This window comes from Odocoileus virginianus, chromosome 22 (genome assembly GCF_023699985.2).
Source record: "Odocoileus virginianus isolate 20LAN1187 ecotype Illinois chromosome 22, Ovbor_1.2, whole genome shotgun sequence".
Taxonomy (NCBI): domain Eukaryota; kingdom Metazoa; phylum Chordata; class Mammalia; order Artiodactyla; family Cervidae; genus Odocoileus; species Odocoileus virginianus.
Window position 1 is genome coordinate 55,033,820 of NC_069695.1, and position 26,636 is coordinate 55,060,455.

Sequence of the window (26,636 nt, forward strand, 5' to 3'; positions counted from 1 at the left end):
ATGCACCTTATGCAAAACTGTCTTGTTTTTGAAGAGCCAGGTAGACTCAATAAACTGGGATATTAAGATAGAACCAAGCCGTCCACCTTCCCTTGTCAAGTCAGTGTCACAGATACGCTTTCTGTAGTATCTGAATAAATGATACAAATTAATCAAACACCTAATTATATGTTCCACTAATCTAAAGTATACAGTATTAATTTGTAAATAATATTATTAAGCAGACAAAATAATAACGTGTCGCCTCCAAAGATGAAAACAACGTTGCAAGAGGAAAGACAATTAACAAATTAGATTTAATTATAGGGAAGAAAAGCAACTTTTGTTTTTGCAATAGTGTTTAGGTATTATAATACTGTAATAGACAGTGGTCATGTGATGGCAAAGACCTGTGTGTTGCCTGCACAAGTCGGTATCCACACCTCTGATGCACAGCTCCGGGGGTCCTTTCGCTTGGGCGAGACTGGAGGACACATTCTGTTACCTCATCTGTGAAAACACCTTTCTTGACACGTTGTCGACTCGCACTGTAGCTATTGTTGGGACTCGAACTCAAGACAAGTATGCTTTCATTAAAACTTCCTGCACTACACAAAAACACTTAAAGAAAAGTTTCAGACTTCAGTGGAGGGAAGCGAAGGAGAACAGGAGACTCAGGAGGTAACTCGCCTTTTGTTTTCGGCCTCTACTTTGTATTTTTTTTTTTCTTTTTTTTTTTAATTGATCTTGAATACCCCAGTCAAGCTTTTAAAAGGTTTACAGATTCACACCACCTAGCCTTGGCGGGAAGTTTGTCTAGGTTCCCCTTCCGCTGCGTCCCTGGTTCCGCCCAAGTCTTTGCTCGATCTTCTCAACGAAATCCGAGCGCAGAGAGAGCGGGGGGCGAGGTGGAGTAGCACCTACGCCCCGCCGGCCCCACCCCGCGCGCGCCCTGGGCGAGGACCGCACCCCGCGCCCCAGCAGGTCGGACCGCCGGCTCGGCGTGCGGCTTCGCGGCAGCCCGTTCTGTGGCAGCCCGGGCATCCGCCGCAGCCGAGCCCAGACTGCTGTCTCCCCACTCACAAAGCGCCTCGCGGCGGGCGGACACGTCTGCGATCTGACGGCTCGCTTCTTACAGCTAAAGGGCCGGGGCCTCACATTCGCCTTCGCTGGAGGGACTTAAGATCCTTCCCACGACCGCACACCGTAGAAAATGCTAAACAAGTCGACGGAATTAAGACAGTGGCGTTTAGAAGTCCGGGAAAGACCTAAGGAAATCGTGCCAGTGGGTTGGAGAGAGTGGGGGACGGGAGTGGGGGGCTGGGGGAGGCGGGAGGCGGGGGGCGGTGCGCGCAAAGTGGCCCGAAGTGGATGAGTCGCTGCCACGGGGCCCAAAGGCTGCGGGGGAGCCGGGCGCGGGCTTCCTCTGAGAGGGTTCGGACGCCGCGAGAACTTCCATTTGCTTCTTTTCCCCCAAAGTGTCGAGTTTTGCAAAAAGACGGGAAAAAGAATTAACCAGGTCACAACAGGCAGTGCACCTTTAACTAGGACTCCGACCCACTGACGCCGCTTCGGGTCCTTTCTCTGTTGGAGAGCAGACGTCTACCTTTCCGCTGCGGCGCTGCAACTTCCCCAAACTCCTGCCGTCCTGTAAATTCTGCAAAAAACTGCCACTCGCTACCACCATCCGCCCCCACCTAGACACGGCCCTGCCTCGCCCCTCCTCTTAGCCACTGTTTTCCCAGGAAAGTTCCTGGCCAGCTAGCCCCAAAGCCCTGGCTGGAAACTTTTCACTGCTGAGCGCCTCTGCGCTGGATGCGAGAGTGTCCCCAAAATGCAGCAGCATTTGCCAAAGTTGACAGACGACGCACTGGCGAAACAGACCTTCCCTGCATCTCCCAGCTTAGCTATAAAAGCATTACCGTGGGGGTGGGGGTGGGGGAAAGGGATGATAACCCTAGATTTCGAACATTTTTCATTTTTTTTATTTTCAAAAACAAAATTACCTAAGTGAATACTCCTGCCACCAAGTAGCGAAACAAAACCAATCTTCAGGAATCTGGTTGGGACGGGGTGGCAAAAGCGGTGGCGGAGTCTCTTAGGAGACGATTCCAACCTGTGCGCTTCCTTCCTCTGTTATGATTTTCCTGCGCTTTACCTGGAGCCCAAAGCTGTTGCTTCGTGAAACTTACACAATTAGAGGCGCGCGGGAGAACACCGGCTGGGAAGAGGGAAGGTTCTAGAACGGAAAAGCAACTCGCTGAGAGCCGGGAGAGTGGCGAGGGGCCGGGGTCCACCCGGGGCTGGGGAGGGGGTGCCCACTAGTCAGAGCCCCGCTCCCAGCCACGCGGGGAGATCGCAGCCCTGCAGGCGCCCGAGGCTGTCTGCTCGCCGGCAGTTCCCGTCCAGCACACGACCCTGGGGGAAGCGCCGGGAGGCCATCTGTGCCAAAGCTTCGTACCAGACAGGGCCAGTTGTGAAGACAAAAATAATAAATTTAGGAAATGAAAGAAGACATGCTGGGGCGCAGGGCACAGGCGCGAGCTCGGCAGCGACGGGCCTGGAGCACATCCCGGCGGCCGCTCGCGATGGAGGACACGCGCGGGAGCGAGAGTGCGGGAGTGGGCGAGGGCGCGTGTGCGCCGCTGCGGGTGGGGTGCGCGCGCGGGGGCGAAGGAGCGCGCCTGATAACCCGCGGAGGGTGGGTGCGTGTGCTGGGAGCGCGCGGCGCCCGCCGCCCGGTGATGCTGGGCCGGTCCGGATGTGCGAGACCCCTCACCTGCTCCCCCTACATCACCCCCCGAAAGTCCAGAACGCGGTGGGCCACGCGTGGGACTTTTGTGGACTTGGAACTTTCAGTCGCGCGGCCTCCGGGCACCCTGCGCTCCCTGCCCACGCCACAGGCACCCGGCACTGCACCCATCAGGCTAGGGTACTGGGGGTGGGACGCGAAGCCCCGCGGTCCCCTCCCTGTCCCTGGATTTAAGAAGCCGCTGGCGGCGCGGAGGCCCGGCGGGCGGGCGAAGGGCCGGGGCGGCCCGGGTGGCGGCGGCGGCGGGCGGGGCGGGCGCTCAGGAGTTGAGGGGCCCGGGGTGGGGGGGGGCGGGGAGACGGGGGTGGGAGCGGAGGGGAGGGGGTTCGAGGGGAGGGGAGGGGAGGAGCCGCGCGGCCCGCGCCGCTTCCGAACCGGAAAGTTGGTCTTGCCGAAGTCCCGCCACCCCGGCGTGCGCACTCCGCTCCGCTCCGGCCGCGAGCCTCCGGGCCGGGCCGGCCGCTGGGGGAGCCCGAAGAGCGGACACGAGCCCGGAGAGAAGGTCCGGAGACGGGGACACCACCTGAGCCCGAGCGGGGCCGGCGTGCGGAGAAACGCCGAGGACCAGTGGAGGCAGGCGGCCGGCCGGCCCTCCGCGCCGGAGCGCAGGAGGCTCGGCGCCCGAGCGGCCCGGAGAGACAAAGGCGCCGGCCGGAGCCCTGCCCGCGGCCGCCCGCTCCGGGAGGGGCGCCGGGCGGCGGCGGGGGGGCGCGGCGCGGGGCGCGGGCGGCGGCGCAGACACTATAAAGGGGCGAGCCCGGCGCGCCGGCAAAGAGGCGCCGCGCGGACGCCGCCAAAGTTTGCTGCCTGCGCCCGGGGCCGGGAGGCCGCCGCGGCCGGAGCCGCTCCCGGCCCGCCGGGCCGCAACCGGGCGACGAAGAGCGCGGAGCCCGCGATGTGAGGCGGCGCCGGCCGCGCGCCCGGGTCCCGCAGGCGACGGCCCCTCCTTGCCGCGCGGCCGCTAATTGCGAGCGCGGCCTCATTTGCATAGGCCGCCCGAGTCCGCTGGAGGCCGGCCAATCGGCGCGGCCCTCTGCTAATGGCCATGCATTATTCACCAGCCTAATTGCTCAGCCCCATGCGCGGCCCGCGCAGCCGCCGCCGCCGCCGCCCGCGCCCCGCGCCCCGCGCCCGCCCGGCCGCCCCGCGTCGTCCCCGCCGGCCGCCCCGCTGATGCCGCTGCCCCGCGAGGGGCCCGCGCGCCGCTAGCAGCATGTCTCGGCGCAAGCAGGCCAAGCCCCAGCATCTCAAGTCGGACGAGGAGCTGCCGCCACCGGACGGGGCTCCCGAGCACGGTGAGGGGCCGCGGATCGCTGGGCGGCCGGGCGTCTGGAGGGAGCGGGGGCCCCGCGGACCCGGAAAGTGCCCGGGCTCCCGCGAGCCGGTGTGTGCCGTGTGGCGCTCGATCCGGGCAGGCCAGCCTGGGGATCCTGTCTTCCGCCGGAGCGCGCGGCGCGGGAGTTTCGGGCGAAGTAAACTTGGCTCGGCCGCCGGGAGTTGAGCTGCGCGCGGAGGCGCCAGGGCTCGAGGACCGCTCGGAGCCCGCGCTACCCCGCGGAGGCCAGCGCGCCGAGCAGGGCGCGGGCGGGAGGGGCCGAGCTGCCGCCTCCGCGCCGCCCCCCGGGCTCCCCACGCCTGGACACTGGGACTGGCCTCGGCGATCGCGGCGCCCCCCAGGGAAAGCGTGGCGGGGGGGACGGGTCCCAGGGTCTCGAACCGCCGGATACGGGCCGGGGAGGCCGCTGCCGGAGCAGCTTTGTTCGGCGCCCGGCGCCCCAAGCTGTGCGCGCTCGGAGCGGATCCGCCGCCCTGACCGCGACCTCCCCCTCCCAGGCAGGCCAGCGGCCGCCCCGTATGCCCCGAGGGCCGCAGAGACCGCGAGGTCCGGGCGCGCCGACAAACCAGCGATCCCATTCCGAAGCGAGTAGGAAGTCGGTGTGGCCTGGCCTTTCCTAATGGCCGCCTTGGGAATTAACCCCGGGTGAGCTGCCCCGCGGCGCTGGGGGTGGTCGTGCACGCGGTAGGACCCCGGCACGCTTCTGTCGCCTCTCGGTTTTTTGGGCCTTTTCCTGCTCTCGGAGGCGCCGCGGCCACCTCTGCAGTCGGCTGGGGGGTAGGGACTTCCTGCCCATCCAGGAGGGAAGGTAGGAGCCGCGAAAGTTAGCGCCCGGCGAAGAGCGGGCTGGCGTGGCGCGCCCTAGCCGGGGAAAGTGAGGGCTCGGGCCTCGCGCCGCCCGCGGGTCCCCAGGGTGCGGGAGGGGCGATCGCGGGACGCGGGGCGACCCTGCACTTGCCCGGAGCCTGGGCACTGAGTAGTGTGATCCTTAGGAAACAGGCCGGCCAACTTTTTGGATTAACCTATTATAAGTGGTTTAGAGCAGATACGCATCTTTGCTTTGGGAACTAGGCTGCAGAAAATAAAAGGAGTTGAAGAGTTTAGCGAGCGGAGCCGTAAAGTTTGCAAAAGCAGGTATTCGTCCACATCGGAATGGAGAGGGGAGCAAAGGCTTCTTACGCGGCTGGGAATTCAGGAATTAAATAAAATTCGTGAACTCGTGAGTTCACGCTTTTTTGTCGCAGCGGAGGTAAGAGGTTCTTATCTGTGTCGCCTGGTCACCCAAGATTAGAACGGGAGATATGCTAAAAAGAAACGCTTGCATATGGTGGGTAGATTAAGGACAAAGAATCTTTTTGTCATGGAAATGGATTTTTTTTTGTTTTGTTTACTTCATCACATAGAATTTCTCACACTTGGTTTGTTTTCTATTGCCCTCAATGACTACATGATCAAATGAATGGATTTATTTCTGCCGAATGAGAAAGACAGTCTTTCCTTCAAAAGAACTACATTGCATCCCAGTGAGGAATTTTAAAGCTTTATTATTGTGGCTCCTGAATAGCTTAAAATCGGCTTTCACAGCCGCCCCAAAATGCAACAATGTAAATACTTCTCAGCTTTGTAGGGTCGTTATCAAAATGTGCAATGTCTCTTTTTATTAAAGCATATTTTAATTAATAGAGTAAAACCCCTTGTATTTAACAATTAACAAGCTGAGGCACTGCTATTCATTTTTAATTTCGCTTCAGAAATGCGAGCGTGGTGAACCTCCTAGTGTAGCATGTGGAGGGGTTCAGAGCCCTTATTTGAAATCCTAAGATGGAGTAAATTATTCACAAGTTCTCTTTTGAATTCCTCTTGTTGTTACTGAATTTATTTAGGGATGAAACATATTCAGGGTTGTTGTTTTTTTTTTTAACCCACCATGGGATTAAAGTTTTTGTCAAGGCTATGTTTTTCACAATCATTCAGAGTTGTAATCAAGATATTGCCACAGTTCCTGATCATACTTTGCAACAGGCCAAAAATAGCCTGTCTGGGGCTGAGTCTCAGTCGAGGAGTGTGTTCCCGCGATTGTCCCGGCGAACTGTTTAAAAAATAGTTCTTTCTGATTTAATTATTCTGAAGCTGATTGTTCATGGAGCATAAAAGATACTCTGTTCTCTGTTCACTTAAGGAATGTTCATGTATGTATTACTGTGTTGTGCTGATCGCCATTAGGAGGAGAATTAAGTAAAATGTTTTTTTAAAGATAAATGTTTGTGAAAACTAAATCTCTCCACCGTGAATTCAGATATTCTCAGAATTATATTTTGTTAAAAGCAGTGGAAATACACCAACTATGCATCAAGTTATAAGTGAACTAAGTTAGTTTACATTGTTTTAGAAAGGAAGTAAATAATTCCTTTGTATCACTTTGGGTGTTACATGTTAATTAAAGCAGAAGATTCCTGCAATAAAATTGAAAGGTCTTGATAATGACATGAAACACAAATATTCTATGCAAAATTTTTAGTATGGTATGGGTGGGGCAGAGGTGCACAGTCATTAATTTACAGTAAAAGGCTTTATTTCTTTTAAAAGAGAAATGTGACTGTTATTTTTCAGACTTTAGTTTTTAGGTAAGCAGTGTAAAGACAGCTATCCAAAAATGCCTCAGTGCTTTCCAGACCTTATTGCAGAAGTGAACTATGATGACGTATGTAGAACAAGAAAAAGTAATAAAGATTTACGTAAAGTTCTAAAGTTATTCTGTTATTAAAGACGTGTTTTAAGGATGGCTGGAACTCAACTTACATTGCCAATAGGTACTATCTTTTAAAATTGCAAAGTATTTCCTTCCTGTTTCTGAAAATTTAGAAATAAATGGGATACAGTTTTAGGATTCAGTTAATTAAATGTATGCCACCAATATTGAAATCCTTTGAGCCTGCTGAATGTTTTTGTTCTAAGAAAAATTAATTAAAACTTATAACGACGGAACAGCACTTATACTCCTACTAAGAGCTTTAAAAGGTGTATTATTGCTATCCTTCATTGGATAAAATACAAATTAGGAGGGATATATTTTATTGTCGATGGAAGGAAAATATGTATATAAGGAAGAACAAAAGATTATTATAATTTAAAGCAGTTTGCCATCCTGTATCGTTTGTTTTTTATTTTCTGCCAACTCACAGTTACATGGCTATCTTTAAAATCCTTTAAAATGTGGTGATCCTGTGATTTAAGACTTTACCAGTGGTATTCATCGACTGTGTTTAAATTAAGGGGAAGAAGGCCCCCAGCCCTGGGTGCAGAGATCTTTTCTCTTTTATCTGTCTGTGCATGGTTTGCCTTCAGCGCTCAGGGCACTCACTCACACACTTACAATTCAGCATTGCAAAAGGAACAATACAGAAGCCACTTTCTAACATCCATAGGCAGACTGTTTTCTCTGAAACATGAAACGTAAGGAGTAAGTTAAGCAGGAGGGGAAAGGAAAAGAAGAATTTGCAAACATTTATTTTTAAAATGGCAGTTAAAATCCTAATCTATTTAAAAATACATAATTTGGTGACCAATAAAAAGTCTGCCAATTAATTCCCACCGTACAGAGAAAGAGCTGATTATGTAAGTTAGGGATTTTTTTAAGGCACATTTAAACTTCCACAATCTATGCATAATCCAATATTTTTAGATCTCTTTAGATCCAGAAAAGGAAGGAAGGTATGGACCAACAGCAGGAATTACTTAGCAAGCTGATTATTTTTTGTATACAAGATGATGGCAAAAGCAGGCAAAAGTGGGTCAGATTTCATTTTCAACTACAGTCTCTAAGAGGCTTTGCCATTCACCCCAAGATAGCTCTGAGAACATTTTCTTTTGGGGAGAACTCAGCAAAGGTGCAACCAAGGTTTCCGTTCTGTTTACTGAACACCAGTTAGAATTTAGCATCCTTAAATGTAAGTATTTTATTTGCATGAAATAAAAACCTGCTTAACTGCCAGTGAGGTCATGCCCCATCCTTTAAGGCTGGAAACAGTTTCAAGAAGGAGAATTGTTAAATAATACTTACAATAGGAAGAGGTTTTGTTGTTTTGTTAGTTTTCATTTCCTTCATGGTTTCTTGACCAGTTGCCAGGATAAGAACAGCCTTGTGAAAATGAGAGCTGACTCTACCGCTGGCGGGCCAGGTTTGCCATTACAGCGTGTGTGACGCTGCCCACACTTCATGTAAGATCACGTGTAAATAAAATCTATGTAAGAAATTGAATGTTTTACTATTACTCTACATAAACTTTTATATTTTAAAAAAGAGCCCTGTCCTTAGATTTTTTTCCAGTTTTTCACTATTCCTTGACATAAACTTAAACCCCATCCTTAGGTTTTTCTAATTTGAACACTTCTGTGATCTCGAAAGCAGTTAACTGTGTGATTTCCAAGCTGACGAGTAAGGCAAGTAGTATAACAGCAAGTGTGAAATATTAATTGAAATAATAATGTAACGGGCTCTTTATGTGAGAGATCAGGGTTGGCCTGTTTGTTAATTAAAGGCAAGAACTCGGGTCCATGGAGACCTGAGGCTCTGGGGTGGCATTCCCGGTGCCCCTCCGTGGGCCTGTCTTTTCCAGGCATCCCGGATTAGTCCTGCTGACCATCCGGGACCCCTCCCCCTCCGCATTTCAGGAAGCCTTGGGGCCCACACAGGCTCCTGCCTGGTGGCCTGGGATCTGTGAGAAGGTGGGTTTGCAGGGGACTGGCAGCTTCCTACTGCTCTATCAAAGGTGGGTGGCTCAGCGCCCTGCTACAGCAGGCCTGCTGGTTTAACCTTTGCCTGCTTTGCCCTGCCAGGGGTGGCCACTAGATGTCAAGCTCATAATACAATTAGTGCATCTGTGCTGTTGACCTTGGCAACAGGACTCACCAGTGTTCTGTTAAGTGTTAACACTGGCTCTGAGAGTGGACTGGGGACTCACAGGTTTGCCCTGTGCTGCTGGGCTTATCAGATGCCCGGCTAGTTCAGCACAAGTGTTTATAGTTCTCCAAGAGGGAGAGAGACCCTTTTCTTTTGTGCGGCTGTTACATCTTGAACTGTTTAATTAACCCTGCAGGTGCCGTGGCCCTTGGTCTTAATTCTTCGGCATTCCTGGTCCTCTTTGCTGAATGCCCTCTCCAGACCGCCGTCTGATCGTTGACTGTAGGCTCAGCGCAGGCAGACGCTGGCTTCAGCCCCCGGGCAGAGCTTTTCCTGGAGGGTTTTTTTTGCTCACGTGTGCACTTCCCCTGTAGAAACGGAACAGTGTACTGAGGTGATGGCAAATCCTGGAAATGATTTAATACCCTGAGAGTCGACGGTCACAGTCGACCGATGGGCGCCTTCTTCCTGGACACGGCGCAGGGCGTGCAGCTGTGGTGCTTCTTCAGGCCAGGTGTTTGTAGGTCCGAGAGGCTTGGCTTGTGTCTTTCTTGTTGTACCGGTGGATGTGGCAAGTGAGGAGTTGGGGCAGGACCCAGGCCGTTGGCTGCATAGACGCATGGAGCAGTAGCACCTTCAGTTTCATGTGTGAGCTGCTCTGGACCAAAAACTGACCCAGCAGAGACCGTGCTCTTCCCCTCCCGGAGTTTTGATCGAAATGGTCTGCGTTGGCCGCCGAATTTCAGGTTCGTCCATTGCCCGTGAGGCAGATAGTGATATCCGTGCATTCATCGGAGGGGTGATTGCAGTGTAACATCTGAATGAAAGAACGATTGTGCAACCTTGAAGCGCAACAAACATCTTATTATTTGATACGGCATCGGGCAGATAGTTAGGACAAGTGAACGTTGTGGCTGCTTTCCAGCTGCGCGCGTCCATGAAGGAAACAGTGTTCTCCCTCCCCGGTGCGTCACCCCGCAGAGGGGAACCCGCAAACCTTTTAAACAGAAGGCGTTTGGTGCCTGTGCCACAGGTGGTCCGCCCTTAACACATCTGAGGCGTGGGCCACTGAGTCGGCGGAAGCCGGCCTGCGGGTCAGCGTGGCTTGGGCGAGGCGCGAGCGCCCTCCGCTGTCCGGCTCCGAGCGCACACGCTTGGAGGTCTAGGGAAAGGACAAAATTTTTCTATCGCGTCTGGAATTTCTTCTACATTGTTAAACACAGTAGGGGTCTCTATTTGTCTCCTCCTGTTTCACAGCTTGGGCTCAGTATGTGATAATTCATCTTTCTTTATGGGATTCAAAGCTATCATAAGGAGTTAAAAAAGAATTAATTTGCAAGAAAATAGTGTCTCCTAACAATTGGGGAAAACTTGAAAAATGCTTCCTAGATTTTTAAGGGATGGAAAAGGCACCGGAAAAAAGTACGGGCTTCCTTTCCTCGAGACACACGTGGCGTTTCCCAGCTACTAATTAAAATGAAGAGGTTAACATCCGTTTTCCCATAAGGGACAACTTTTGCTTCTCCTCTTGTTAATTGTAAGGAATTAAAAAGTGTAGCAGAATCAAAGTGAAAGTTCTAGCTTGATCAAAATTATCAAACACCTGTTTACTGCTCTGCATAATTGGTTACTTATTTACAAGGCACTGCCTCCAGGACGCAGAGGATAAGAACACCTTGCTGAGAACTCCACTTAGAATTTTTTTAGGAAAGCATCATGTGGCAAATATTCTCATCAATATTTCAGTGATGCTTTTTACCTGTGGCTTACTTAAAAAGATCACTGGGCATGTAAGCACTCTGCCAGGTCATCTCTACTTGGAAGACCACCTTAGCTTTCGCAGGCAGTGAAGACCTGATCCCTGTATAACATGATCCTTGTATATTGTATAGCAGACCAGGAGTCGGAGCTTAGAGAGAGATGACGCAAGGGGAGGTCCTTTTACACCCAAAGAGTTATAAAGGGACATTTTTGTTAAACATCCTCTGTGTTTTTATTAGTGAGAAGGGGGAAAATATGTACTTTTAAGACTGCCGTTGAGGCCTTCCCTAGGTTGGAGGCCTCTCTCTGAAAGGCGAGGGGAAGCCTTTTGCCCCTCCTGTGGCACCCTAGATGGCACACGTGCTCAGGAGTGCTTGAACGGTGAGCGTTAGAAACCCTGAAAATCTCAAGTATAAACAGTAAAGTGTGGGGCTAGCTGTAAACTAATTGCACATTTCCTCTCCAGTTGAAATAGCTTCAGCCTCCTGCGTGTCCCTCTTCTTGACTGCGTCCAGAACAGACCCCATCGCCGGGCTGGCAGCCATGGCCAGTGCATCCTTCATGTTAGCGAAAAACGGTTATTTTCATAACAGCTCCTTCCTCTCGTTGACACTCAGTGAATCCAGCAAAGCTGTGTGGCACTTTCAGAAAGTAACCTCGACCAAATACTGCTGTTAACCAAGAAGGGACGATTCCTGCCTAAGTTCCGTTCCTGGGTGCACTGGTTGGCATTTTTCTCCACTAGTTCTAACACTTGCACAGTCTAAGCCCCTGATTATTTGCAGTTTGAAGTCTCTTAAGACGTTGATCTGCCAATATGCAGAAAATAAATTATTTTGACATTAATGATAATGTTAACAATGCTTGTTTTTCAGTTGTCCCTTTTAGGAAGAAAGAATTTCCTATTGCATTGGAAATAAATTTCTCCAACTTGTACTGTTGTTACAGTGCCTCATGGACATGGCTTTACCATGAAACAAAAATTTTAAAGCCATATCAACAAATGGATATAATAACTTCTACTTTTAGAATGCAAAAGCCAGTTTCCAATGTAAGTTTAGTTAAAAGATAGCTGAATCCGACACAGTAGTGGCTTAAAACAATGGCAGGATTAAAGGACTTTAGACGTTATATGATAAAATTTGGAGCTGCTGTCAGATCTTTACTATAAGGGTTTTCCTGTTATAGAAAGCACTTTCTTAAAGATAAGTACTTTCAGATTAGCATGTCTACGCTGTAACACAACGCGTGTAGCCACTGTAACGAGAAGCAAGTTATAACAACTTATTTTGCGTCTCACCCCGAATGAGACGTGAGGTCGCTGCTTTCACTCTGGACTCAAGTGCAGTCTTGCTGCTTCTAAAGAGCTCTGTCCCCAGTGAAACAGGCTCGCTTTGGTTCTTCTCTCCCAACCAATTCAGTTGAAGTGCTTGTTGTTCTTTAAAAACGTTCTTAAAATATGCACCCAAAATTTCAATTCCACACGTGATGTATTAGAGTCTTTTCATTTGTATTCATTGCATTCAAGACTGTCTTGTGAAATTTGTGCTTCTCTGTAACTTTCATGGAATGCTAATCCCACTCAGATTTGATAGTGAAACAAGTAGAAATTAACAATTGAAGTGATCGTGTTACCATATTTCATGCAGACCCCAGTAAGAAAAACTATAAGTGGTGACTCTAATTTGCCCTCAATAAGAAATATGAATTGTATTGAGGAATTTTTTTCCTTCACTGATCATAGTTTTTTAAATATGTTTTACTTAAAAGGCAAATTTATTATGAAACTTTGCTTATAAAATCCAACAACTGTTCTGTTAGGTTCATTAACATAATGAACTTACAGGCCCTAATGTTCAGAATGCCATTTTCACCCTATTTCTTTTGTTCAATTTTGCTTTCCTTCTTCAATTTTAGAGGCATACAGTGGAAGTTTATTTTACTTTGGCAAGAATATCTTCATTGTGTTTAGGTAATTTTTAATTTCCTTTAAACAAAATGGCTTATTATTTGGTAGATAGTGCTTAAATATTATTCTGTGCACGGTTTCTACAATTGAGACACAGTTATAATTTTGCTAACCTGCAATGGGGACAGGAGGAGATTACGTTCCCAGCTTTCTTGACTTTGCAGGTGAACCCCACATACTTAGCACATGAAAAAAGCCAATGGAAATGTAAAAAATGTATCTTTAAAGAAAATAGAGATTTCCTTGGGTTTCTTAAAACCTTAGAGAAAAATACAGTGTAAAATAAAATCCTGTTTCCTTATTTCACATGCCATAATTTGTTACAAAGAAAATCTGGGAAATTCTCATTTGTAAACATGTAAGTTAACGTAAAGTAAATCCTTTTAGCAATCATCGCACTTTAATGATCCAGCAATCAGCCAATTTCTAAGCATTTTCTCAGTGAATTGTCCCTAATACATAATCCATATTAAAAAATATATTCTTATATAGCACAGGGAACTATATTCAACTTTATATATTCAACTAGTATTCTTTAATAATCTATAATGGAAAAGAATCTGAAAAAATACAGATATAAAACATAAATATGTATACAAAATAATCACTTTGCTGTACACCTGAAACTAATGCAACATTGTAAATCAACTATACTTCAATAATAATTTTTTGGAAAAGAAAATGAAAAATATTTTTTGGACAAAATATACACTGTGTTTAACTGTGTAAAACTTTAAACGTATATACCATGTGAATGCTTTTGTATACCATGTAAGTTATACATTTTTTTCCTCTGAGGAATAAAGATGTAAAAATAATTTTTCAAAAAATCAGCAGTATTTAATTTCTTTGTATTTTTCTCTTTTTTTGTAGTTTTCTTTTTTAAAAGTATTAAAACTCTCTATGAAGACTATGGCTGGCCTTTTATATCATAGCTTTAAAGTGTTAAAATTAACTTTTTGAATATTTTGTGTTCTAATAATTACACTATTTATGATACAGTATAACACTGATTCCAACTTGATTGCTTAATGCAGATGAACTTTTTTAAATGGCCACTAGTGCTTTTTTTTAATATGTTCTTCTGCAGAAGAACATCCCACTGTTACAAATTGTGAAGTAGAGATTCATTGCCTTGTGTAATAATTTTTAAAATAAGTGAACTAAAATGTGAGATAGCCCATGTTTTCTTATCATTAAGAAATTATTTACCTGAAGAGTTGAGGCTTTTTTCCTGCCCTGTTCCATAACCTTTGTGGGTTTCAGATCAGATTTTACATACATAGAGCAAAGTTAAGTACTCCAAGTATTTATTTTGTTAACGCTGCTATCTGCAGTATAAATCAGCCATGTCTTTGCTTCCAGCTACACTCGACCTCATTACAGACACCGATTCCGCTCCTGCCTCTGTGCAGTAAGGAGACTTCTTGCAGTCTGAGCTTCAGGACTGAATTTAGTTTAAAAGTCTAGCAGGTCTTTATGGGCTGCAGCTGTAACTTTTCCCTTTCAAATGGTTGAGCCAGTTAAGAAAATGCTAATTGAACACTGCTAATAATTTTTTTCCTTTATTTTTATTAGTTGGAGGCTAATTACTTTACAGTATTATAGTGGTTTTTGCCATACATTGACATGAATCAGCCATGGCTTTACATGTGTTCCCCATCCTGAACCCCGCTCCCACCTCCCTCCCCATCCCATCCCTCTGGGTCATCCCAGTGTACCAGCCCTGAGCACTTGTCATGCTAATAATTTTTTAAAGGCACCTATAAATTACATGGAAATAGCAGCCTCATGGAGAGCAGCCGACCAGCCTCGAATTATAGTTTTATTTTCTTCTGTAGTGGGGAGACTAAATGTTTTCACAAGATATTTTTTACAAGTCAGATTTCTCTATTGAGATCAGTGTCGAATCCTTCTTTCCCTGAAACCCTAAACGAGAAAACATGGAGGCTTCTCAGCAAATCCATTTGTTGATGTTTCAACAGTACATGGTTTTCAGGGATGTGGACCTGAGGATGCGTGGCGCTTGCACTCAACTGCGCACGACAACAAAGGGCCGGCTTGAGGCTGTCATTTGTCTCTGTTCAGGTGATTTGTTGCTGTCACTCCACCCGCAAGTTGACAAAAAGCAGTTGCGAGGCAGTTTTACCCAGGCCGGCACAGGGAGCCTGAGCACCCTGTTGAGGGCTGCCTGTCACCCCAGCCCCCCTGAAAGTAGGAGCTGGGCATATCCTCAGATGTTGGTTTCTCCTTCCTGTATAGCTATTTATTTGATCAGGTGTGAATGAGAATTATTCATTAAACAGGGTTGTTATTCGGCACAAGAGGGTAACGGGAGTCGGCAAGTCGCCGCCTACAACAGTAATTAAACATGTGTAACCAATTAGAGGGTTTCCACCATGGCACAAGCATATAATTTGCTGTCTTTCTATGTGAATAGATGAAAATAGGTACAAAAAGTGTGTCTGACTACAACATTCTCATGTTAAACATGTCAACATAAATGAACTTTAAATATATAATTTCTAGTTTGTTAACAATTTGTGGGACACGATTGGCCAGTAACAGTAACATATAATTTTGGTTCATTTTGCCAAGAAATATTGCATCTGACAGAGGCAATTAATTGTATTAAACATGATTAATTTTAGGCACAGACTATATTGATGGTGTTCGTTTGGCGAGTCCTGAAATGTAGAAACGTACTATTTCTGGAGGCAAGTGCACCCGCTAAAAAGATACAGGATTGATGTGCTGATCGAACTGTAAGTCAGGGAGATTGTTTTTCTGAGCAGAGATGTAAGAAGTGCTTATATATTCTTTGTTATATTTACAAATGAAAGTATTTAGCTGAAATTTCCTCCATGAAATAAATGCCCATTGATTTGAAAGGTTCTGTAGAATTACATTAAATCTGTAATGTCTCCACGCAGCGTAAAGATAATAAATCTCCGTGGTCCGAGCCCAGGAGAGAGGCTGCAGTCGGCTCCCCTGTCAGGTGCTGACGTGAGTTTGAAAGGTTACAGATTAGTTTAGCAATGTTAAGCGAACTGGCAAAGGCATCTCTGATTTTGCTGGAAATGAGGAAGCCGGATGGTAGGGGAGTCCTAATGAGCCCATCGAAGGCTGGCTTTGTACCCAACAGACAGGGTGGCTGCAGATTGTATGAAAATATTGGAAATCAATGGCTTCTATGGAATTTCATTAAGAAGCAGTATCCACAATTGATAGAGCCTCATAATTTGATGGATTGTGCTAAGAAAATGATTAGCTAGCTAGAAAGAGTCATAGAATACACACGCCAGGACGTCAGAAATGTTGAAGTGGGGTAATTTGTACAGAATAAAAAATATTGATTTTACTTATGTGCAAAATTTTGAGATGGAGGGCGGGCTGTCTCTCGAGGCCGGGCTGATGTAATGTCTTGCTTTTCCAGCGGCCCCTGGGGAGGGCGCCGAGGACGCGGACAGCGGCAACGAGAGCCGGAGCGGAGGCGAGGACACACACGTGTGCGAGAAGTGCTGCGCTGAGTTCTTCAAGTGGGCCGACCTGCTGACGCACAAGGAGGCCTGCACCAAGAACCCGCTGGTGCTGATCGTGGGGGAGGATGAGCCTGCCCCGCCCTCTGAGGACTTCCCCGAGGCATCCCCGTCCAGCTCACCTAGCGAGCGCGCGGACAGTGAGGCCGCTGAGGAGGTGGCGGCAGCGGCGGCGGCGGCGGCGGCCCCGGAAGGCGGGGAGGCCGCGGAGGCAAGGGCACCTGAGCGGGAGGACGAGCCCATGGAGGTGGGCGCGCCTGCGGACAAGGGCTTCCAAGGCTCGGGCGCGGCGCACGCGGGGCAGCCGCCTCCCCCACCAGGCCCTGAGCCGGCCGCTGGGGCGGTCTATGGCATGCCCAGCACCAACGTGACCCTGGAGACCCTCCTGAGCACCAAGGTGGCCGTGGCGCAGTTCTCGCAGACCTCACGGGCCGCGGGCGCGGCGGGCCCGGGCGGCGGCGTGGCGGCCGCGGCCCTCCCGCTGATCCTGGAGCAGCTCGTGGCCCTGCAGCAGCAGCAGGTGCAGCAGCTGCAGCTCATCGAGCAGATCCGCAGCCAGGTGGCCCTCATGAGCCGCCCGCCGCCGCCCTCCCGGCCGCCGCTGCACCCTGGGCCGGCCGCGCACCCCACGCTGCCGCTCTCGGCAGGCACCGGCCCCGCGGCCACGGCGCAGGGGCCCGCCGCCCCGCCGGCGGCCTACGAGGGCCCCCAGCACCTGGCCCCGCCGGTGTCCGCGGCCAGCACCCCGCACGTCTCGGGCGGGGGCCCCTCGGCGCCGGAGTCCGGCGCCCCGACGTGCTCCGGCGCCCCTCCGGCCTCCACGGCCTCCACCCCAGCGGCCAGCGCCTCGGGGGGCGCCTCCCGGCCGCAGAATACCCCCACGCCCCCTGCCCTGGGGCCCGGGCCGCTGCTCAGCTCCGCCCCCAGCCTGCCAAGCCCACTGCTACCTCAGACCTCCGCCAGCAGCGTCATCTTCCCCAACCCGCTGGTCAGCATCGCGGCAACGGCCAACGCGCTGGACCCCCTGTCGGCCCTCATGAAGCACCGCAAGGGCAAACCCCCCAACGTGTCGGTGTTCGAGCCCAAGGCCAGCGCTGAGGACCCCTTCTTCAAGCACAAGTGCAGGTTCTGCGCCAAGGTGTTCGGAAGCGACAGCGCCCTGCAGATCCACCTGCGCTCGCACACCGGGGAGCGGCCCTTCAAGTGCAACATCTGCGGGAACCGCTTCTCCACCAAGGGCAACCTGAAGGTGCACTTCCAGAGGCACAAGGAGAAGTACCCACACATCCAGATGAACCCCTACCCGGTGCCTGAGTACCTGGACAACGTGCCCACCTGCTCTGGGATTCCCTATGGAATGTCGCTGCCGCCAGAGAAACCGGTCACCACCTGGCTGGACAGCAAGCCGGCGCTGCCCACTGTGCCCACCTCAGTGGGGCTGCAGCTCCCGCCCACCCTCCCAGGCATGGGCGTTGGCAGCTATGTGGACTCTCCCAGCCTCACCCCCGCCAGCCGCTCCCCGCAGCGGCCCTCGCCCGCATCCAGCGAGTGCCCTTCTTTGTCCCCAGGCCTGACCAGCTCCGAGGCAGGCGTCCCAGTGGCTGCAGGGTCCCCGCAGCCGGCGCCCGGTGGACCTTCCCTGCTCAAGACCGAGCCCGTGAGCCTGCCCTGCACAAATGCCAGGGCAGGGGACCTCCCGGCCGCAGCGGGGCAGGTCTCCACCACGTCGGCCCTGGCGGACAGCGGCACATCCCCAGGCCTCTGCAGCCCAGTCCTCCCGGCTGGGGCCGAGCCGTTTAAGGCCAAGTTCCCCTTCGGAGGGCTGCTCGACTCTATGCAAACGTCCGAAACCTCCAAGCTGCAGCAGCTGGTGGAGAACATAGACAAGAAGATGACAGACCCCAACCAGTGCGTCATCTGCCACCGCGTGCTAAGCTGCCAGAGCGCCCTGAAGATGCACTACCGGACGCACACGGGCGAGCGGCCCTTCAAGTGCAAGATCTGCGGGCGTGCCTTCACCACCAAGGGCAACCTGAAGACGCACTTCGGCGTGCACCGCGCCAAGCCGCCCCTGCGTGTACAGCACTCCTGCCCCATCTGCCAGAAGAAGTTCACCAATGCCGTGGTGCTTCAGCAGCACATCCGCATGCACATGGGGGGCCAGATCCCCAACACACCACTGCCCGAGGGCTTCCAGGACGCCATGGACGCTGCACTGCCCTACGACGACAAGGCCGCCGACGCCCTGAGTGCCTGCGATGACGACATGGACGACAACTCCCTGGAGGACGATGCCGAGCTGAAGGATGCGGCCGGCGACCCAAACAAGCCGCTGCTGGCCTTCTCGGGCTCCTGCCCACCCTCCCCGCCCTCCGTCATCTCCAGCATCGCCGCCCTGGAGAACCAGATGAAGATGATGGATTCGGTCATGAGCTGCCCGCAGCTGACCGCCCTCAAGTCCCTGGAGAACGGGTCTGGAGAGAGCGACCGTCTGAGCAACGACTCATCCTCCGCTGTGGGCGATCTGGAGAGCCGGAGTGCGGGCAGCCCAGCCCTGTCTGAGTCGTCCTCCTCCTTGCAGGCCCTGTCGCCCGGGAACAGTAACAGCGAGAGCGTGCCCTCCAAGTCCCCGGGCCTTGTCGCCCAGGAGGAGCCCCAGGAGACCCCGCTGAAGACGGAGAAGCCAGACAGCCCACCCCCCGGCCCTGAGAATGGAGGGGCACTGGACCTGACGGCCACCCACCCGGGCCGGCCAGCCGTCAAGGAGGAGGCCCCCTTTAGTCTGCTGTTCCTGAGCCGCGATCGGGGTAAGTGTGCGAGCACTGTGTGTCGTGTGTGTGCCAAGCCCTTTGCTTGCAGGAGCGCCCTGGAGATTCACCTCCGCAGCCACACCAAGGAGCGGCCGTTTGTGTGCACGGCCTGCGGGCGCGGCTGCTCCACGCTGGGTAACTTAAAGCAGCACTTACTGACCCACAGGTTGCGAGAGCTGCCTCCCCAGTTGCTTGACCCCAACTTTGCTCTAGGTCCCGGCCAGGGCACCCCGAGCCTGGGCCCTGGCTCCATGCCCACCACCATCAAAACGGAAGTGAACGGGCACAGCAAGGCCGGCCTGCTGGCCGAGGGTCCGCCGCTGCCGGCTGCCGTCCAGGTGCCCCCCGGGCCTCCGACGGTGATGAGCCCCGGTCTCGCACCCATGCTGGCCCCCCCACCGCGCCGGACGCCGAAGCAGCACAACTGCCAGTCGTGTGGGAAGACCTTCTCCTCGGCCAGCGCCCTGCAGATCCACGAGCGCACCCACACTGGGGAGAAGCCATTTGGCTGCACCATCTGCGGGAGAGCCTTCACCACCAAGGGCAACCTCAAGGTGAGGGTCGCCCGGGAGTCCCCTCGCCTCCTCTGGTCCTGGCTGAGGGCTTCCCCCGAGAGAGCGTGCGTGTGCCGTGTCAGCGAGGAGCTTGCCTTCCGTACAGGTCTGTCCTCCCCTCGAGAGCCTGGTGCCACCTGAGAGGCTGCACGGTGTTGGGGAGATGCACACTCGCTGCCCTGAGCCCAGTGGGTCACTGGTATCAACATAGCTAGGCTTTTAAATGCTTCCACGTGACACAGATGCTGCTGATCCTGTCCAGAGGCCAGGGCTTTGATCTGTGGGTTTGTCCATGTGATATCCAAGAGGGCCTGGTGGGCATTTGGCAGAATCTTCCCAGCCTGAGGGCCAGGGGCAAACGGTACGATGATATAATGCTGGTAAGGAAGATGCGGCCAGGCAGCCCATCTTCCCTGGAGGCGGGGTGTGTGGCCAACACCACGGAGCCATTCAGACTAGCATGCTGCTTTCCAGCCCAGGTTAGCTGCATGTGGAGTCTCAGTGGCCCCCTTCAGTAGGCACTGTGGACAGGGCTTCCACTTCCTCATGAAATGAAGGCCACCTGAGGTCCTTGCTGACCACAGGTGCCTAGACCTTCCCTCTATGTTTGGGAGAAAACCAGAGAAAGAGACACAGGGAAGGCAGGAGTTCCGAGTAGAAGACGATCTGGGTGTGGGGGGAGCTTTGGGACCCTCCGGGTGGCCTGGGGGTCTGACACCTTAGTGGGGAAGTCATTCTGTCAAGCTGCGAACTGACAGGAGCATCCATCAGCTCATCGGTCGGCTTGCCTTGTACTTGATGAAAGGAGTGTTGCAGGTTCACGTCTCAGATGTTCAGAAAAGCTCACCTGACAAGTTTGTTGTCCCAGATGAATGCTCAGGCTGGGGAGGAGGGACGGAAAGGAGCTGGAAGGCATCCCCTGGCCCCGGATGCCCCTGTAACCGGAGGCTGGGCGCGCTCACACCCGGGTGTGGCTCTGTCCCCGCAGGTGCACATGGGCACCCACATGTGGAACAACGCTCCCGCCAGGCGTGGCCGCCGCCTGTCGGTGGAGAACCCCATGGCCCTGCTGGGCGGCGATGCCCTCAAGTTCTCAGAGATGTTCCAGAAGGATCTGGCCGCACGGGCCATGAACGTGGACCCCAGCTTTTGGAACCAGTATGCCGCTGCCATCACCAACGGGCTGGCCATGAAGAACAACGAGATCTCCGTCATCCAGAATGGAGGCCTCCCCCAGCTCCCCGTAAGTCTCGGCGGGAGCGCCCTCCCCCCGCTGGGCTCCCTGGCCGCTGGGCTGGACAAGGCGCGTCCAGGCAGCAGCCCGCCCATCGCAGGGCTGGACAAAGCCAACTCGGATGCGGGAGGTGGCCGGCCGTTCACACGGTTCATTGAGGATAACAAGGAGATTGGGATTAACTAGCCACGTCCCTGCCCTGCGGGTCTCCTTCTCGGTTCACCCGGAGCAGGAAAGACGTCACCAGGTGGCTGCCCGAGGTGGCCTCGTGCGCTGCCCGGTTGCGCCTTTCGAGGTGAACTTGAGAACTCAGCAACCTCGGAGATAGATTTGAGTCAGAAAGAGATGTCTTCCGAGAGCCGCCTTGGAAGCCAAAGGGGCCCAGACCACATCCATTCTATCCCTCCAGAGCCCGCCCTGTGCCAGGGAAACTTGCTCAGTGGTCTTGTTGGAATTAGTTAGAAACTTGAACTCTTATCTCAATGACGTGGTCCAGTGCACCCAACGCCGGTCCCGCGCAGCACCTTCGCCTGTAGTATTTATGACGTTCAGATGATGCGGGTCACAGACAATGCAGCCTGACTATACCAGGAGCTTTTGTACTGCAGGATACATCTGGCTATGTGGTTTTTTTTTTTTAAAGCAAGATTTGTTTTACTAGAAATAAGGGTGATTTCCATGCAGGCAAAATTGTGAAGTTCTGTTAGGAAACAGCATGCTTTTCGTGTGCAAGCACCTGTCGGTAACAAGCCTTTTTTTTTTTTTTTTTTTTTTTAATTTAAATGTCTGTAGCTGCTATGTGGACAGTGGTCTCTAGTGTGGTCTGTAGCCCAGCAATTGGGAACAAGTCACAGACAGACGTCACCGTGAATTATTCACAACGTTATAGCAGTTGTGAGTAAATATTTCACATTATCAAAGCTGTACAATAAAAGGTAATGTTTGTATAATGTGGTTGCAAACTCTTAATTTATACTGTTGCACTTTTAGTATTTTGTATTAGGGAGGTTTGTCTATAATTTGAAAATTTTAAAAGATGTAAAGCATTTTATAAATAGTAGTTTGATTGAAGGAAAATGAAAAGAAAAAAAAAAGCTGTTACGGTCTTAGGTCAAACGATACGAGAAATCTGTGCTCCTTAACCAGGAAAGCCACCAGGACTTGTCAGTTCCTCAGTAAACTTGGGCCTGCCATTTCTTACATTGAATGATTTAACTTTTCTAGAAAGCCCATTTAAAAGCTTGACCACCCCTAACAAAACTCTGGTGAGCTGTCTTAGGGCTGTGACACCACAAGACAAGCCGGGAGGGGGGAGCCGAGCGGCTGCCGTGCGGGTGTGACCTCACCATCCCCCCTGATGCTTCCTCACGCCTGCGGACCAGACCCCGACTGCCTGCAGGCTGGCCTTGTGTTCAGTAAACTGAGAGGTGCCGGGTCTTGGGCAGTGTAATCCATCATAACTGGGACATTTTCTGGGTTTCTGATTGATTTATTACCTTCTCAGATGCAAACGAAGTGCACTGTGGTCCAGTCACTCGAAGTGCAGGCGTGCTGGTGACGGTCAGCCGCTCCGAGTCAGGGAAGGGGCCCGGGCAGGTGCAAGCGGCTGGGCTGAGCCAGGCCATGTGGACGGGTGGTGTGTTCTACCTCATTCTGTGTGCTGCACGCATGCTGAAGTCTGAAAGCGGGACCTCCTCTGACTGCATGGTCCCCCTGGTCATCGTGCCCGGGGACAGCGTCGGGAGGCGAGCCTGGAGGAAGGAGGCAGGCAGTCGGCCTCCTCAGCAGAGACCGAGCTCTAGGACAATCTTCCTAACACAGCCCCAGCAAGCGCAGACCACATCATGTCGCTGAGCAGAGTTTCAGAGCCTCACAGATGAGCAGACCTAGCAGTGGTTTCTGTCGGAAAAGAACATGGAACTCTCCCGCTGTTTCCCACAGAGGTGGGTTGGAGTGAGCCCCGGGGACCCTCTCTTCTCCCAGGACGGGTGAGGGTGTCCCTGTGTCGGGAAGAGAAAACAGGTGCTCGGTGTCGCTGTGTTTCAGCAGTGAATGTTGTTATTATTTATCTGTGTCTCTTTTGGTGTGATTTTGGGGGGGATCGTATTTGGTACCATGTAGTGTTCTGTCCTCCCAGAAAGATGTGTATATACCGTGAGAAAAGAGAAATGTAAAGTGCTGTACATACGGCAGCTCGCGGCGGGCAGTCAGACTGCCCGGCCTGTGTCTGGGCGAGGCTGTCCCTTCGCACGGTGGAGAGACACTATTTTTCTATTGCAGCACCGTGCAGGGCCGGGCCCTCCCTGAACCAGTGCAGAGTTGTTACCCAGATCCAATATTTTTTATGACAAAATCTGTGGCTTGACACATCTACTGATTGAAATGGATGTCTTAGTCTAGGTTCCTATTTTTGTCACATGGAATTGAATAAAATGCAGGATGTAATATTATTTCTGAATGGCGTTCCTTGATTATTCTAATGGAAAAAGTGGAGTTTGAGGTTATGGTCATTGATGGTGGATGTATATTTGTGGTGTTTCTCCAAGGACAGTCAGTCAGGTCTGACAGCTTAGATTTAAGCCATATCTAAGCGTGTCTTGATTGGCCTTGAAATTTTCATATTTCATCTTTTTCTAAAATAAAAAACCTCTTGATTGTGGGTTTTTTTTTTAATTTACATCTTTGATGGAAGAAGATGTGGTAGAAAATGTCTAATGACTAGAGACTGTTGACAGTGTCCAAAAATGACGGCACTCTGAATGACCCTCATCTGGTGGGCCTTGAAGGAAACCTTGGTTCTTTGGGTCCCTGGAAAACTAAATAGCTGTGCCTCCATCGGTGATTCAAGAAAGCAGGCCAGGGAAGAAGATGCAAGGCCCTGCCTGAGCCTGTCAGTCCCAGATGAAGGGTGCTCCTCACTTGAAAAGAAGCTTTACCTTGCCAAAAACGTATGATAAGGCATAAAACCTTAAATAATTTAGTAGCTCCTTGATTTCAACATATATAATCCATTTCTGCTTTTAAGAAAACAACTGCTGATACTAGAAGCCACAGTAAAGTTCACCTAGGAGACGCTGGGTGATTTTGAAGTGTTAAGAAAGGTACTAACCACTAAACTAGCTGCCCAGTCCTCCGGCAGGTGTCATATATCATGAACCTTAGGAATTAAAACCCTGTTGATTTCAGAGCTAGAGTAGAAATTATGAGAGATAAACTGACTATATCAGGTAGTCATTTTTTAACATATGGTAAGGAAATAGCAAAAAATTTCTACAGTCATTTAAAGTAATATAAATTAAAATGTTAAAAAAGAAAAGAGAGATTTACTTCTTAATTCAAAAATGTTTCTAGTGTAAAACCAGAGGCATTTGGGCTTAACAAGCCTGGATATTTACTTCTTTCTGACATGAACTCTAGCTGGCTCAGACAGTACATCAAAGAATCATAAATGCCAACAATCCCTAAAAATTATTTATTTAAATATATTTCTATTCTAAGTTGGTTGCAGGAACAATTAACATTTCAAACTAATTAAAAAGCATTGCTTAAGGGCCAAAAAGCAATTGCTGTGAAGCCCTTGCTGTTTAACTCTGTGTGTGTGTAGGAGCTTCCAGGCAGCCTGGGTCCCCTGCTCGCTCCTTCTCTGCGCCTGGCAGGCAGCACCCAGCACCCGCTGCAGCGTTCAGAAGCTGCAGCAGACATCAGGGCTGGTTATTACCGGCTGCTGCACGCTGTCTCCAGCCCACCCACCTTCAACTCGCTTTATTTATTCTGGCTGGCTGTCCAAGGCATGGAAGACCCCTGGCTCTTCCCCTGGTGCATGCTTTCGGTGGATAATAAGGTCACATGTATGTAATTCTGCAGCCAGCCTGTCACCTTGTGAGCATGCCAGCCGACCTGAGGACCTCGGGTTCAGCCTTTGTGTTTCGAGTCCTGTGCTCATTTGCTCCTTTAAGAAGTTTTTCTAGGGACCCGGTGCATCTTTGAAAAGCAGAGGCTGTGAAATGTTTCTGTGAGCGGGTCTGTTGGCTGATGAGCTATGGGAAAATCTGATCTACAAAATATTCTGTGCAACACTAGGAAGATAATGAAATCCTTTTCTTTTTCACTTAAGTGGGATACACTGTGTATTGTTTCAGCACTTTTTTATGAACGGAAAACCTTAAAATGAAATCACCATAGAAACATTCTGCCATTCTCCTGTCCACATCTTTGTGCCAGGGTGGCAGCCGTGAGTGTGTCAGCGTCGCCGAGTGGCCCTGGTCTTCCCCGCAGTGGCTCAGGCCGGGGACGGGCCAGGCTGTGCCGTGTGAGACCCCAGCAGTTCCTCCTTCTGCTCCCCGACCTGTAACAGTGGGGGAGAATTTGATGACAATAAAATTTCCACTTCCAAAAATCAGTGTTTTTTTTTTTTTCTTTAAACAATTACCCCTAATGTACATCTTTCTTCCCTGCCCCCTCCAGAATTCAATAGACAAATTGATGGCATCTATATAGAGAGAAGATACAAATGATTAGCTAAGAATATAAATATGAAAAATCTATTACGAATGACTTTGCTAAAGAAAATATGTGGAATCATATTTGGACCATGAAAAATGTGTTGGTATCTTTGATTTTTTTTAAAAATCATTGAGTTTATTGAAGCTTTTAAAATGCAACTATATTTAAGGTAAAATAAAATCGATCTCTGTGAACATTATGCTGACTGCATTTTCTGTCAGAAAGGAGACCTTTTCAGGTGGATTGGGTTTTGCCATGTTTGCACGTCACATGCAGAGCCGCATTAAGGCGACATACAGATATCTGTGTCCGTGTAGACATTCAGCAGAGGATACACTGGAGCAGGGGTTGTCTCATCGCTCTTTTTGGTGAGCAATTAGAGAACCTTGCTATTAGCACTGGGTTTCCCGTCCTAATTTATAACTGCATGTGAGGTTCTGGTGTGATGTCTTCAGAAGGAAGGCTTGCAGATTACTCTTAAGTGGCTCTGCCTCAAGCTCTTACTCGTGGCTGAGTTCAGTCTTCACTGCACACTGAACCAGCCCAGAGGGAGATCATCAGAATGTTGGTGAGACGGGAGAGAGGAGGAGAGGGGGTCCTGGATGTGAGAGCCTATGCATGTTGTTAAGGGTTCCCTGCGTCACTGAATGGAAAACATGATTCATAAGCTCCCAAAGTGAAGGGATATGTGTATATCCCTGTGAATCACTCACTGTATCTGATTCAAACCTGGAAATAAATGTCTGACTGTAGTCCCAAATGTGGTCACTCGTGAACATGGGGATTTTGCACATTCCACCAAATGTTTTCCAAGTCAGTCTGCTGCGCATGTTTTTGTGCCACAGAGTTATCTGTGAACTAGGAATGTCTCAGGAGTGTGGGCTCCCTCCCTGTCCAGCTGCTGCTTTTCTTCCATCTAGTTTTCTTTCTGGTTGAACCTCAAGGACACCTGAACTTTCATAACTTTTTATAAGTCAGGACCAAAGTCACCACATTTCTTGTGTAACTGACATTATGCAAGATGGATTATATGTGTGATATAAAGCATTTCTGTTTTATTTACTTTTTCTATTTACAGTATCAAGGACAGCTTAGGAACAGGTCTTGTTAGGACCTAAATTTACCCAGAAAAAGGAATATGTCACACCCGCCCACAAACACCCCCTCCAAGGAAAAACAGGCAGCCTCAGAAAAAAACGTTTTCCACTCTGACAATAGCGGAAGTTTTAGGGATACACA

The 26,636-nt window shown here is 50.6% G+C and overlaps 2 protein-coding genes across 3 annotated transcripts; one reads left to right on the top strand and one right to left on the bottom strand.

Moving 5' to 3' along the window:
• Positions 1–277: 277 nt before the first annotated feature.
• On the bottom strand, positions 278–4,006 carry LOC139030427 (laforin-like). Its single transcript, XM_070453037.1, has 4 exons — positions 3,923–4,006; positions 3,167–3,752; positions 1,986–2,218; positions 278–1,444 (listed from the first exon to the last, which is right to left on the bottom strand). Exons 1-3 carry the CDS (start codon positions 4,004–4,006, stop codon positions 2,031–2,033), a joined length of 858 nt encoding a protein of 285 aa, XP_070309138.1. The 3' UTR covers positions 278–1,444; positions 1,986–2,030.
• SALL3 (spalt like transcription factor 3) lies at positions 3,690–25,591 on the top strand. 2 transcript variants are annotated; one of them, XM_070453002.1, is made up of 4 exons: positions 3,690–4,086; positions 16,194–19,103; positions 19,320–19,660; positions 20,649–25,591. In XM_070453002.1, the coding sequence occupies exons 1-4, from the start codon at positions 4,005–4,007 to the stop codon at positions 21,078–21,080; spliced, it is 3,765 nt and encodes a 1,254-aa protein (XP_070309103.1). In that variant the 5' UTR covers positions 3,690–4,004; the 3' UTR covers positions 21,081–25,591. The 2 variants fall into 2 exon arrangements, with proteins under 2 accessions (XP_070309103.1, XP_020731284.2); XM_020875625.2 differs by having other exon boundaries at positions 16,194–19,660.
• Positions 25,592–26,636: the final 1,045 nt, after the last annotated feature.

Excerpts from the sequence above, each read along its gene's own strand:
- SALL3 (XM_020875625.2), top strand. The coding sequence starts at position 4,005 with ATGTCTCGGCGCAAGCAGGCCAAGCCCCAGCATCTCAAGTCGGACGAG. Across the intron at positions 4,087-16,193 it reads GGACGGGGCTCCCGAGCACG|CGGCCCCTGGGGAGGGCGCC; the intron begins GTGAGGGGCCGC and ends TTGCTTTTCCAG. Across the intron at positions 19,661-20,648 it reads CCACCAAGGGCAACCTCAAG|GTGCACATGGGCACCCACAT; the intron begins GTGAGGGTCGCC and ends CTGTCCCCGCAG.
- LOC139030427 (XM_070453037.1), bottom strand. The coding sequence starts at position 4,006 with ATGCTGCTAGCGGCGCGCGGGCCCCTCGCGGGGCAGCGGCATCAGCGG. Across the intron at positions 3,753-3,922 it reads GACGCGGGGCGGCCGGGCGG|CGGCCGCGCGGCAAGGAGGG; the intron begins GCGCGGGGCGCG and ends GCTCGCAATTAG. Across the intron at positions 2,219-3,166 it reads TCGGCAAGACCAACTTTCCG|AACCTTCCCTCTTCCCAGCC; the intron begins GTTCGGAAGCGG and ends TTTCCGTTCTAG.